The sequence below is a fragment of the Pagrus major genome, chromosome 4, assembly GCF_040436345.1.
Source record: "Pagrus major chromosome 4, Pma_NU_1.0".
Classification (NCBI taxonomy): Eukaryota; Metazoa; Chordata; class Actinopteri; order Spariformes; family Sparidae; genus Pagrus; species Pagrus major.
Genome location: NC_133218.1, coordinates 27,745,363 through 27,760,225, shown reverse-complemented (window position 1 = coordinate 27,760,225; position 14,863 = coordinate 27,745,363). Strand labels below are relative to the sequence as shown.

The 14,863-nt window shown below is 39.6% G+C and overlaps 1 protein-coding gene across 1 annotated transcript in view; it reads left to right on the top strand.

The window, feature by feature from the left end:
* csmd1a (CUB and Sushi multiple domains 1a) overlaps positions 1-14,863 on the top strand; it is a 297,982-nt gene that overhangs the window by 263,235 nt on the left and 19,884 nt on the right. Inside the window, exons 58-62 of the mRNA XM_073463855.1 lie at positions 31-219; positions 2,036-2,212; positions 4,657-4,842; positions 11,274-11,450; positions 12,008-12,193. Of these exons, the coding sequence (XP_073319956.1) occupies positions 31-219; positions 2,036-2,212; positions 4,657-4,842; positions 11,274-11,450; positions 12,008-12,193 (915 nt within the window). The remainder of the gene's footprint in view (positions 1-30; positions 220-2,035; positions 2,213-4,656; positions 4,843-11,273; positions 11,451-12,007; positions 12,194-14,863) is intronic.

The window sequence follows — 14,863 nt, the reverse complement described above, 5'->3', positions numbered from 1 at the left end:
CCTAACAGTGTCTTCTGCTCTCTTCTGAAGTGGTGAACTGTTCGGACCCTGGCCTGGTGGAAAATGGCGTGCGCCAGTCTGGCCTACGTTATCCAGAAGTCTTCAGCTACGGTGTAACTGTGGCCATCCACTGTAAACGAGGCTTCTACCTCCTGGGCTCAGCTCTCCTCACATGCCAGCATGATGGACGATGGGACCGACCGATCCCTCATTGCCTAGGTATGGAAAGACAAATACAGGTGGTATTGAGATAAAAAAAAAAAGACAATACAAATGTAAGAGACAAATGAGACAGAAGCAGAGACAGAACGAGCGATAGATTAACATTCATAGGCCTGTAATGAAAATATTTGTCGTATTGTGAAGAGGTTACAACTTTTTAGAATTCTTCAGAGCAAAAAATGTCAACAAAAGTTTGTCGTAGGTGGATTTCTATTATTTTTCTTTATATTTGTGAGGAAAGCCATTTCAGGAGTGAAATGGCTTGAAGAACCAGTGGGAGGAAGATGAGGAGCGAATGAGAAACTGAGAGAATAAGAAAAGGGTTCAAGGTGGAAAATGGGAGGGAGTAATCATAAAAGGAAGGCAAGAGAATGAAAGAAAGAGGCTTAAAGGTTTGAGCATGTTTGTGTGTGTGTATGTGTGTGTGCAGATAAAAAGGGGAGCATGTGTCTCTTAGGGCAATAGGCGTTCCTGTCAGAGAGCTACCATGGCTGATAGAAACACAGAGATTAAACTTGAGAGCGATAGAGAGAAGGAGACTGATTCAGAGATAGAGAGAGAAACACAGAGAGGCGACCAGGACGACGACATAGTAACAAAGAGGTAGAGATGAGGAATCAGACAGAGAGGGAGTGAGGGGTAGACGCTGCATTACATTCGAGAAACAAGGTCTTATCGAAAATTGGGGGGAGAGGGGCGATGACTGAGGGGCAAGGAGAGGATGGAGTAATATAATTTGGGGGGTAAGGGGAGATATCGGAGGACCAGTCATTTGGCAGAAATAGAAAATCGAGAGCAGTTTCATATCTGTGTCCTCCAGAAACCTGTGCTCTGTAAAACGTCGATTTTTCCAAAATTGAAGAAAAACCTAGAAGATTCTTTTCACTGATGTCCAATGCTTTAACGCCATGGAACGATTTCTACTAGTTCTCTACAAAGGAGAGGGAGAGAAGAGAAAGACTCCCTCTATGTTTTTCTAGCTAAAGGGAATTTAATTTGAGATGAGTTATTGGTTCTTTCTTTCTCTCTCAGGCAATTCAATTAAACTCAATAAAAATAAGCTTTACTGGCATGACTTTATACCACCATACAGTGCAAGTAAAGCTGTGCAAGTTATATTGGAAAATTGGAAAAGCAAAGCGTGCACCACAACATCTTTGGTGGGACTCCTGCCGCGGACATTTGTTGCATGTCCCTCGCTCGCTTATGGAAGACCGAAACTGTCAAGATCAAAAATAAAACAAAGAAATGAATAATGACTCAATCAAGGCATGACATCTTAATTTTGAATTTGGGAGTTTCAGTTCTCAATACTCTCTCCCCACATCTACTGTCTATCTCTAAAACTACAAAAAGGAAAGAGTAAGCAAACAAAATCCACTGTTTAATATTCAAATTGATAACAGATTGGTAGAAACAATGTCTGGTAAATTGTTACTTAAAAGACATCAGAAGTGTTTCAAACTCAAAACATGTTCTCCACACAATATTTATCTGCTATCTGTGTATTTTGGACAGTAAATTGCAAAAATTAATTCAATCTTTGATGTAGTTCACAGAGCGATCTTTCTTTCTCTATTCCCTGTGTGTGTACACAAACATGCACACAAAAACACCAAACAATTGTGTTAATCCTACCCCTCCCTTGCTGTCACCCGCTCCCTCTGGCTGCCTCCCACAATGACCCAGCTGCACCATCTAATGCAGGAGTATCTGGAATCTGTAGTTGGACACAATCAGACACTAACACTTCCCTCCTCTCTCTCTCTCTTTCTCTCTCTCTCTCTCTCTCAATCTGTCACTGTCTCTACAGCTATTTCCTGTGGTGACCCCGGTGTACCCCCTAATGCAGTAGTGTCTGGAACCCGCAGCTGGACGTACAGTTCAGTACTGCAGTACTCCTGTCTGCCTGGAGGGGTGCTGGTGGGCAACGCAACTCGCCACTGTCAGGAAGATGGCACATGGAGTGGAGCGCCACCGTACTGCACTGGTAAAGGCGCACTGGTCAATAAAGCAGCATGCCAACTGGTTTCCAGCTGGTAGAATTGCAGAGAGTAGATATTTAGTCAATTACGCTGTCATGCATGTTGGTACAGGCTGTTCTAAATGGAAGCATGTCGGCTATCTGTTTCACAGCATGTTTCTAAATCTAAAGCAATAATCCAGCAATCACAACCACTGAAATCAACTGCATCTATACTGCGACTGCCAACAGGGAAATGTGTATCATGAAAATACAAGAAATTAGTTTTTGATGAAAATGTTTGCAGAGAAGCTTCTATACTGTATGTATATCTTCAACCGTCAAAACAGTTGCCACAGTAAGCTAACCAGTAGATGATGCTATACATAGATCAAGCCACATAAGTACAAATAAAAACTACAAAACAACAAAACTTAAAACAAAGTCTCTGTTGAGTTCGTGAGTAAAGAGATAAAACTGGTTCAGCTGTCAAAAAATAGTATCATCCCATCTGGTGTAACAAAAATTAGCCATATCTCAGAAGAATGTCAGTATTAAGATATCTTCAGTGTGTTGTTGCTCCAGCATTACATACTGCATAATGTCAGCTGTAGCCTTTACTGTGCTATATGACAATAACATGAAGTAACAAGAACTGACCAGTAAATATGATCGACAGTCAGGGTTCCTGTGTGTTTCAGAGTTCAATTTACATTTCAGCACTCACTTCTTTAACTGGGTTTGCTTTTGATTTTAGATCAGTGGGTATAATGAACTGTATTCAGATAATGACAGTGTTTGACTTTCTACTAGGCCCCCCACACACTACAGCAGAAGGTTACTCTTCACAACTTGTAAAATGGCACAGAGGCCTAAATCTAGCCACATGGGCATGTGTTACAGGAGAATTGAAGTTAGTTAACATATTTACTAAGTGAGCTTACCGATAACTGTCCGCTCCCCTCCTTGCACATTACATACTTTTTTTCCCACAAAAATTGATTTTAAGAAAGCATTTCAACATTTTTCAACATTCTCTATCACAGCAATATAAAAAGTCCAGTGATTTTATTGCTATTGCTATTCCTAAATGGTGCATTGTGTTAACTACATCACCATTTGACAACCATGCCAAGTCAATATCTTGAAAAAGAAGTATTGTCATCATTAATGTAAGAAATTAATTTACAAATAAAGAGAAATGGACTGATGTGGTAAAGCCTTGTGCTTCTTATCAATCTTCAATTTGATGAGAAGAAGAATACATTTAAAGAGTCTCAGTTGTCCTTACATGAATCACACCAAAACCTTGAAGTTACATTGCATTTGCTCTATTTCATACAATTGTCATAAGTCATATGGATTCTCTCATGATCATGTCATCCAACAGGAGGGCACCAGATGATAATTTTTGGTCAATGTCATCCATCTCATTATTATTTAGGAAGTCTGGAATCTTCTTCTCTGCTGACATAAGTTTGCCAAGTAGGAAGGACAGTGGGTGACCATATCAATGCACAAATTAAATATTCTTTTTAGAGAGAATCAAACATGATCACAAACGTGTTGCAAGTATAAAATCACATTGTCTGAACTCTATGTAACCTGGCTTGAGCTGCATGTGTAAGAAATATCCGGGGGGAATTAGGTGTTTTTACTACTCAGGTTCTAAGTGCTGCTCTACAGTAGGCTTACGCAGATCCCTCAACACTACAACTGATCGTTTCCAAACTCAGCATCAACTGTCTCAACAGTTGAAATGCAATAAGCTTACTCTGCTGGCCTCAGAATAGAATGCTCAGCGGGGCAGAATCCATCCTGCAGCTGAAGACCTCATTGAGATGCAAGACGCCACATTTGGAGCTGTACCCTGTTAAACTCACAAATCCCCACCGATGGAATTTAAGCTCCTAAAATTGTGACACGCTCAGTGCTTTTAATGCTAGAACAATTTGGTATAGCCTAAATGCAAAGTACAGTTCTGCAAAGTTTGTGTGTCTGGGTGTGTGCTTTTACTATATATATATATATGTGCGTGTGTGTGTTTGTGTGTGTGTGTGTGTGTGTGTGTGTGTCACTGTATATGAAAAGACTGAGTAGGCAAAATATTTGTGCATTTCCAACATCACAAATGCTTTTTTGTTGATGTTGAGGCTGTAGCATGGATGCACACATATATTTTTAGCATGCTGGCCCCAGTGAGAGACAACCTCTTAACCCTGTGTTTTACCAAAGAGTTACATAAAGCCTGTAAGGAGCCTAATGGACATCACCTGAATGCAGCTGTTGTTTCACGTTAAGTGCATCGAGTGTATTCAGAGTTTCTGTGCATGTGGTTACACGTGTTTCTATGTTTCAAGTATGTCTCATACAGTAAGCACTGTGTGAGGGGTCCTTGGTTGCTTCAGTAGTGTACATGTGTCTGGCTGTTGGAATGATATATTAACTTTATGTCTCATTTCTCTCTACAGGTATAAGTCCGGGAATCTGTGGAGACCCAGGGATGCCTCCCCATGGTGCCCGTTTGGGAGGGGAAGAATTTAAAACCAAGAGCCTGCTGCGTTTCAGCTGTGAGGCAGGATATAGTCTTATTGGCTCAGCGGAGAGGACCTGCCTTCACAACAGCACCTGGAGCGGCACGCAGCCTGTCTGTCAAGGTAGGAAAGCATGGCAGTGGCTTTACATGACTACAGTAGTGGAGTGTAGCTATGTACATTTCCTTAAGTACTGTACTTAGATAGGAGCTTTGCAGATCTACAACCATCTTTGTATCACTACAATTTCTTCTGCACCCAGAGCCCCCCACTCCTTTGCCAGCAAAAATCTGCCAAATGTGGCAACTACACATCGTACTTCCGCATTTTTGAATGCCAGCATCTACAGACACAAATAGTGTAGTCACATCGAGCGAGAGAGCCCCCTCACAATTTGATGAAACATGACCCACGATCCTGTTCGTTATCTATTTCTCACCTAAAATGTTTTCAAAAGCATATTTCAGTTTACTTTTTGTTCAGCTGTAATACGATACTGTTAGTTGCAGTACATCATCTATCAGCGGGAGTGTTTAGTGATCCGGTGCGTCACAGTGCATCCCGGTTGTTGACGGTTTTCTAACTTTTGAGCAAATGGACATGCCACAGTCCTTTTTCTCTGTTTTCTATATTTATGAAAAAAAAATACTTGCATCTAGTGCACAGACAGCGCAGTTTTAGGCAAGGGCCATCTTGCCAGCATACAAATTCAAGGTACTTGTACTTTGAAGTATATTAATTTTATGGAACTTTAGACCTCTATTCCACTACATCTAAATATTATACTTTTTACTCTACAACATTTTTTTGACCACTTTAGATACTAGTTACTTTTAAGAATACATTTTTTTGTACCCTTCCTGTCCAGTTAAAACCATGTATCTCCAAATTTGGTGATTTTGAAATTTGATTTTTTAAGTGTTCATCTAAGGGCTGATTTTATAGAATATGCTGCAGTTCTGTATTGTATGATTAAAATTACCTCAGCCTGAAACATCTACAGCAGCAAAAACCAACATACACATTAATGCAGCAGTAAAAAATAAATAGTAGTAAAACACCAACAGGGACCATTTCATCTGCACAATGTGTACTTTTACTTCTATAGTTTTAGGCAATTTGTTTATAATACTTACATACCTTTACTTAAATAAGGTTTTGAATGCAGGACTTTTACTTGTAGTGGAGTATTTTTACAGTGGGGTACCGCTACTTATACTTCATTGAAGGATCTGAATACTTCCTCGACCACTGCCTGACTCATGTTGCTTCATAAAATTTGACTCTATTGAAAGAAAAATCTTTAGATGCCTGTAATGCAACTCACACTTCAAGCAGCAAGAACAGATCACAATTATTTTATACAATAGCATCATCATAACACTTGGAGTTGTAGTCTTGAAATATCAAAGCAGTGAATTTCTCCTCGAGTCAAAACAGATATTTATGGGGCTGTTGTGTGTGGTGTTCTATTTATATGCACCATTTATTGACCCTGTTTTATAGAAAAAGACTGCTGCTTCTTTTATACAAGGGGCTTGGATTTGACAACATAGCATATGCTGAACTGTCTGTTTAGAAAGCATCATGCATTTTGATACCAAGTTACCCTTGTCTCATTTGAGGTTACCTTTGGGTCCCAACCCAGATACTATAAAACACTGCTGTAAAAATAAACATTGCTGTAAAATGAAGCCGTGCAGATTTGGTATAAACCCACAGTGTATTTGTGGCATGTGGACTCAATTATTCAGCATTTTATTTGAAAATAAATCAGCTCAGCCTCCAAAGTTGAACAGCTTAATCTCTTCTTTGGAGAATACAGTAGCATCAGGCTACTTGGCATGCTAGTGACAGTAAGCAACTAATCCATTACCAAACATAGCTTAGAGAACATTACATACATTATACACTGTATATTGTAATTTATATATTTTGTGTAGGTGAAATTTACACATTGTTTGGATATAGTATATATGAATGCACTGAGATGGTTTTAGGTGATAAAGTGAAGTCGAAATAAGTATATATATGTATTTAAATGTTTACTATGTTCATTATTTAAGTGTATAGGTTTCACGTGCAGTTAATCACTGTAGTCTGTAATTCACACAACACACAATAGCATGTTTTCTACCTTTTCGCCATAAGAAGTGAAAATGTGCAATTGTCTTTCAATAGAAAAAAAACTCACACTTCACATAGTGTAAGAGGTTTATGGAATTAGCTGTTTGAGGCACAAATATGAAGATTCAGGTGTGTGTGTGTGTGTGTGTGTGTGCGCGCGCATGTTTATATCAGTGCGCCCCAGATACAAAGGATTGAAGTGTGTCACTCCTCACTGACTGAGCTGGATGTTCCACAGCGCTGTAGTAATAAAGTGCGTCCTATACAACAGCAGTTTTCAAAGACACTCTTTAAACCCCTGGGAGTTTAGGGGAAATTAAAGTCAGTCCCCATAGTGCTGTAGAGACACTGAAATCCTAAGCTGCTGCCTGTGTTGCCTTCCTTTTTCCCAACTTTGTGTGGTAGGCTGAATAAAACACTGCTGACATTAACTCCATTGTAGTCTGACGCAGTCTTAGGATTCACTTAGATTGATGGGCTGTTCAAGCAGTAATGTGAGGAGGAGTGAGTCATACAATTTCAGTGTATTCCGCTATGTATTATCATCATCTTACTTAATATAGTGTACTGAAAAGCATTAAAGTCCCAATTAAATAAATGTCAAAAATCTGCAGTACATCTACTCACATATCTGAATTCATTTGGCAGCCTTTCTTTAAAACATTTCATACTAAAATGCCATGTATTTTGTTCAGTCATTTTCATCTGCTGATTCATATAAAACAAAACAATGCAAATCCTCAACCCAATCCCTAGAATACATGTTGGTATTGTACAGTTCTGCAAACCACAGATATGTTATATTTGTTGTCTTGTGTTACGAAAACAATCTTGGCATTATCACAATGCCATTTTCCATGTATCTGATGGAGATGCATGGATACTCACAATTCGTTCACAACGTCACGCTATCATTCAAGTCGTCATATGAAAAAGAAGACTGCGTCATTACGTGGCATTACAACTGTGCTTTATAGGCTAAAACTAGCAACCAGTGCTCCTACCCTGCCAGTCTGCACTGATATTAGAGGAGTGGTACCAACTACAGCAACTTCACTGCTCAAATTTCAGTCATCATATGCCATCAAAGGGGAAAATTCAACATTTAAATACATCAAAATACGGGGATGTCATGCACAAATCAGCAATGTCATCTTAGTCAGCTAGTTAGCCACAGAGACATCAGCAAACTAGTAATAACTGTTTTATGCTTATTATGAAGAAAAGGAGCACAATACATTGAAACAACAGAGAATTCTCATAACCCCCAGTTTGAAATGTGCCTCTGAAAAACTTCAGTTTGGATGGCCATGTAGCCCAACACTAACCAGGAGACCCTACCTCCAGGCACGAACACACAAACTTTAAAGATATGGCTAAACTGTAGGGGCAAGGGATGTATTGGGATTGGGCCTAAGTATCATATGGATATGTTGAAACTTTACATTTTTTTTACATTTAAGTTTTCAATTTTAAGTTGTGACATCGCTGTGGTTAAGGTCTGGTTAGGTACAGGCACAAAAACCAGAAAGCTGGAAAATGTCCAGACATCACATTAAAAATATCCACTGGTTTTGCATTACAAATGTTGAAATGTCACCTTGAACAGTGGTCTTTCGCTTGGCAGCAGTCTCGCGAGGCTCACGACAATCCCCTCCTCCAGACATGACAGTCAGCTCCTGTACATGTAATCTGAAGGTGATATGACACATACTGTACAAATGTTGATATAAGTATGAAAATAACAAATTTAACATAGCCATGATTTGAAAATTGTACAATACCAACTTTTTTTCTGGCAACTGGGCTGCAAAGTAACTCTTAGAAAATGTTTTTTCAATCAATCAATCATTCAGAAAGTTAATAGAAAGCCATAATGTGATTTTTCCTTCATGCCAGCAATCAATATTTCCAGATTGTATCTTATTTTGGAAAAAACAACCTTCCCCCAAAAGTAAAACTGCGAGACACAAGACTTTCAGACTTAATTGAAGTAGTTGTGCAGCTTTGTAGACAGTGTGCGGTTTAGACTCTATGACAACAACTGAATTTTTCCTTCACCTTAGAGGTAGTGTCTGTTTGTGTGTGTGCATGCTGGTGTCTGTGCTTGTGTAACACTAATTATTTATGGCTGTCTACAGTTGTTTTTCATTAAGCTAATAGTGGTTAAAAGCTGATTCAGAAAGGATGAGACATCTATCACTGAGACACAAACACAAAGAAATCCATACACACATCCATACAGAAACACACACACATGCACGGACTATTTCTCACAGCAGGTATAGTGATAATACTCGTAGACACAAACGTAGACACACACACTCTTGGACGGAGCTTTTAAGGGCTCAAACTAATGAATGAGTCAATAGGTGTTTGATTGTCAAAGGCTGTCAGCTGTCATGATCTGATTAGTGAAATGTGCTGTGGTTGGTTGCTAATTCCTGTCTATTCTGTTAATGTGCTGTGCCAGCATACTAAAGATCGATGAATCACTAGTTCAGAAAGGAGACGTAGCCACCACCACCACCACCACCACCCCCCCACCCCCCATCTGCATTCTTGTGTCCTCCCAGACAGTTTTGTTTTACAATCTACCAGACCAGCAGTAGTTCAAAAACAATGAAAGCCAAGGATGGATAAGGATCCTTGTCTTTCCAAAAAAAAAAAGAAAAAAAGTTGTTGCTGCTTCTTGTCCCAGAAGAACAAAAGGAATACCCTGAGATTCACTGCAGGAACAACACATTTTAGAGGCTTTAGCGTTGAGCCCGTTGAAACAGCTGTGAAGACAAACACCAGCGTGCCTTAATGGAAGATTCATGTCAAGCATACAGCTGATCTCAAATTCTCAATATGCATTCTCTGTGCTCTCATCGCTGAGACTTTGTTCTCCCCAAGATAACTCAGGAAGAACACTGTCCACAAGAACTGACTGATAATTAGCTTTACAACCCTGCTGCATCACCAGCGTTTCCTCTTTCTGTCACTTTCTGGCTGTTTTATGACATCTAAACTGTGGTCACCATACATATTTTCAGACAGCATGTCTTGGTTTTTAAGAGGCCGAACCTGGCAACAGAAGCCTGTGCTTGGAGCAGTTTAAGGCGTGGTTCACACCTAAATGGGAAATTCTTAAAACCAAACTTTTTCTATGCATTTTGACCTTTCAGTCACACGTAAACAGAAAATGGACCTATACTCCACAGATACAGAGGAGTTTCAAATAATCCGTTATCAGTGTTTACTTCTGGCAGGCAGAAACTGAGATTTTTATAAACAATAACGCAGACGCCCACGTTCACTTCCTAATTGGGTCTTATCAGTGTATGCAGCATCATTGGCAAATTTGAACTTGGAGTATGGTATGATAGTGGAGTATCTGAGTTTGTACACTGACAGACTGGATGTTATATTCTCTATACTTAGAAAGACACAAACTACATTGATAATACAATGATGGAAAAGAGGGACAAAAAAGGCTGCTGTGACGCCCCTGCCTCTTTTGGCTACTGGACAGGCTTCTTGTTGTCAGTTTTCTGTTGCAAATGCCAGTGGGTGTTGTGGGGTTGCTACTCATTGGGAACACCTGGACCTGGTGCTCCTTTTTCTTGGTTTATCTCTTTTTATAACACAGCACTCCCCACATCACTCATGCACACATGCTAATTCTACTGACTGACTAACTTCCACACATTATTTTTGATCTTTTGAGTTAACCACTTTTCCAACATATAATTGGCTTTCTGCTTGAACATCTTGTTATGCCTTCTGTTATTTGTTTAATCAAGGATTCTGTGAAGCGTAGTCACGTTTCACTGCCTCGTCATGTTTGTCCTGCTACAGGAAAAAAATCCTGTTGCCTTGGTACCTGTACTCAAAACTAAAAATAAAAGTAAGTAAAGAGTAAGGAAAAGCAAAAATCGCTCATAGTATTTTCTGTAACTGAGAAACCAAGCAGAGTATACCATCTGCTTCTTGTTTACACCAGCATGCTCATGCTCAGTGTACATGAATGGTGATTTGGTATGCGTTTTCGGTGTTAGTATGGACGGAGATTATTTTTGAAACAGTGCTAAAATGCTCATTTTGATGGAGATCTTTTTTTTAAACTTATTTTTCAAAAATACCCTTGTATGTGTCGTCTAGACCTGAGGCTCAATGTTGTAGCTGTATTACCAGCCTCTAGCATACAACTGGAGTACTGTACATCTGCCATTCATTGCTGGGAATCAGTCCAACAACCTTTAGTTATTAATCAGCCTCACTACCTCCAGGACACATTTAGAGTTATTTCCAGCTGACTCCGGTGATAATCTCATTATTCAGCCCACAGCTGATCAGCCTTGAGTGACAGCAAGACAGTATTGCTCACACTGATATTATCACTGTGATTAATCACCGCTGTTTAATATTTCCTCATTTCTCAGCTGTATCCTGTGGTAACCCTGGCACCCCAGCCCACGGCAGAATTGTCTTCAGTGATGGCATCACCTTCGGCAGCTCAGTGGCTTATGCATGCTGGGAAGGCTTCAAAACATCAGGCCTGACCACCAGACACTGCACAACAAACGGGACATGGACAGGACAGCCCCCAGACTGCACTGGTAGGTTATAGGCTCAATATAATTGCTTCACTGTTACTATTATTGTTATTATTAGCAAGAGGTGTAGTCATGCTTCATGCTTCATGAGCATTCATTAGCTATAGCACTACAAGTACTACTGCAAATAGTATCAATGTTGGTGCATGCATAGTGTTTTTTAGTAAACAATTCAGGAGGTGTATAATTTGTGCATGGACTGGTCAACCTGCTGCTGTGCAGGTACATTTGTTTTTTTGAAATTTCAACTTGTTAAGCTTAACAGAACCAGTCAGAGATTTAGGGGAAAGGAGAGAAATAAGGTGGGAGGTAGGTGAAATGAAGCAGGGTTGTGCTTCGGGGAAGTTAGCATTGGCAGTCTCTGAGAAAGTTGAGAAGGAGGACGAGGTTAAAGGGCCAGCATGGAAAAATAAAAACATCGGACTACATTCAAAAGCACGGTGAGTTATTGGTGCACTACTACACTACTGTTGGACTGCTGGAACAACACCATCTGACAGATAAATATACACTTCACATAATGTCTTCATGACATGTGAAATTTCTCTCATCTTCTTCAGTGATCAGTTGTGGTGACCCTGGGCCATTAGCCAATGGGATCTATCTAGGAAGGGAGTTTACCTACAACCATACAGTGACCTACCGCTGTAACCCTGGTCACCTGATGGAACCACCTGGACCTGGACCCAGCCTTCTGTGCTGCACTAAAGATGGAACCTGGAACCAAACCAAACCCAGCTGTAAAGGTAAGAAGAGCTGACACTCTAAATGACTGCGGCCAAAGTGATGCCAAAAAATAACAGCAATTTCCTAATTTATCTGAAGGTGATAGTTAGTACAGAATGTCAGAGGGATTTGATTCATTACTGTCCAGATAATGCTTGTTCATGTCTTTGACGCCAGTAATTATAATTGTTCAAAGTAAAAAAATATATATACATAGCCAGTTTTGCACCCATTTTGCATAAGCATCCCTTAAATCAAAAATAAAACAAGTATTTTGAATAATACTTAATAAATCCTAAACAAAAACAAGGCCAATGTAGTAATGTAAACTAAAAAATAAGAAATACAAAAAAGAACATAAAAACAAAAAAGTAAAAGCCCGAGGCTAAAATATGTACAACAAACACAACACAAACAGCAAACACCATACTGCTTTTTAAAAATAGTTTAGTAGATTTAGTAACAACCATCAGCAGCAACAATAAATAAACAAAATGGGACTCAAATATGAAAATAAACTATACGTCATCCTATAGAAATTAAAATGTAAAACTAGTCGTGTGGACAAGCCACTTTTAATGACCATGAATGAAATATTGAGAGATGATGTTGACATCACATTATTAATGAATATTTGATTTTAAAGCTGCTGTAAGCATTATTTTCTGATTATAATGAGTGTTAAATAGCTCTGTATTCCAATGGTGATCACTGTTATAGAGTGTTTCGTCAGTAACCATGTCTTTCCTCCCCCTGCTCATGCAAGAGAAAACAAATTTTCTGTTACCCCTGCCCACTTTATCCAATCAGGAAAGAGAACTCTTTAAAGAGGCAGTCTTGTCTGCTCAATTAACATTCAGAGAGCAGGGTCCCCCTGCTCTGGTACCTATACTGGCAATGTTGAAAGAGTGGAAGGTTCCAATTCCAGCACTGCCCGTGATGGCGTGATGATGCCAAACAGGCCAAGGGATGACAAAGGCTTGAAGAAAGAAAGAGGCAAAGAGAGCTGCATCAAAAAAAAAGAAAGGCGTCGTGCAGGTGGTGACGCAGAGAGGAGGGAGGGGACTGCAAAGCAGACAGGATGTTAGCTAAAACGACCACGGCAGCAGCTTTAAGTATCATTTTATCATTGATTTAGTGATACTTTGCTGTGTTTGTCTATGATATGCAAACTACTGGAAAGTTTTTTCAAAGTATTTCAAGAGCCTGAACCCAAATAGCACTTAGCATTTTCTTAGATTGTACACTGCAATTGAACACCATATATAACTTTAACTGGAGGTGGTAAATGTGTCAAGTCTCAATGAGTCAGAAATATTCTAATAACATGGTACTTAACACTGAAGAATAACAATGGCAGTTATTGTTAAAGATCTGTACAACTGAAGCAAAAAAAACAATCACAAGAGACAATTTAAATAAGAACAACAGTGTTTTAATTCGAGCTGCTACAGTAAAATAACAGATTGCGACTTCAACACTACATTAGACAGAGGCCATGGGAAGTTTAACATTGCTCCTTGCATTTACCGAGTGTTAAATTAAGGTTTATTTCCTGACACCCTTATTTTTTCCACAAACACAAAGAGGAAAATAAAAAAAAGAATGCATTAAAATGAAATGAGTCACAGTTTTACAACAGCCCATATTTAGAGTTTAGACTGTGATACTCAACAACAGTAAAAGGGAATGTTTCCTGAGATCCTCCCTGCCGCTTCTTCCCACAAAGAGAAAATCTCCTGCTGGCTCCTGCAGTTGCAGAGGCTTTGAACTGAGATGAAAAAACTTAGAAAGCCGGCAGAGAGGCTACTGAGAGGAACCAGATAGAGAGATGCAGAGAGAAGGAAAACAGAGAAGTAAAAGAGACTGTAGGTGATAGAGAATGAGACTGAGGCCGGAAATTGAAAAGAGAAAATTAGAAGGAAAGGGGAATAATGGGAGCGATAAAGGTGTGAAAATGCTGCAAGTCCTTTATCTCTTCTTGTTTCTCTTCCTTTTGTTCCTCCCCAGTCTTTTCTTCTTTGCCCTCCTTTGCTCCCCACTTTTCTCCTCTTGTTTAAGTTCTTCTTCTACTGTTCATGTGTTTCTGTTCAGCTCCCCTGTTTTCATCCCCTCAGTTTTCTCACACTTCAAACAATCCACAAGTCTTCATTTGATCCTGTTTTGGAACAACAGCTCCTTCACACAGACATACACACATGCACACACAGGAACTTATTGAATGAGGGAGTTGTAAGCCATAAAAGTGTAGCTTGACAGGCAAAATGAATCAAGTGAGGAGGAAGGAGAGAATGAGCAAGCGAAGCAATGAAGAGGAAGCATTGGGGAAGGAGGGAAAGAAAGAAGGAGTAAAGGAGGAGAAAGGGAGAGGAAGTATCGAAGGGATGAAGAGGTTTAGTGGAAGAAAATACTAGATAACAGCTAAAGAAGACACAATAAAGGGTAATGCAGAGATTAAGAAAGAAAGAAAATGGGCGGTGGAAAGAGAAAGAGTCAAGTGGATGAATAAAAAGGGGAAAAGAGAGAATGTGATGAGCCATCAGTGGGGCTATAAGGAGTAAGCGACAGAGCAGCAAGTGAGAGAAAGGAAGCGAGTGATGGGAGAAACAAAGAGAGGCAAATCAATACCTGCCCCCAAACCTGTAAACACTCAGTGAGAAAAGGGATTAAGCCCATAAAATGTGTTGGCT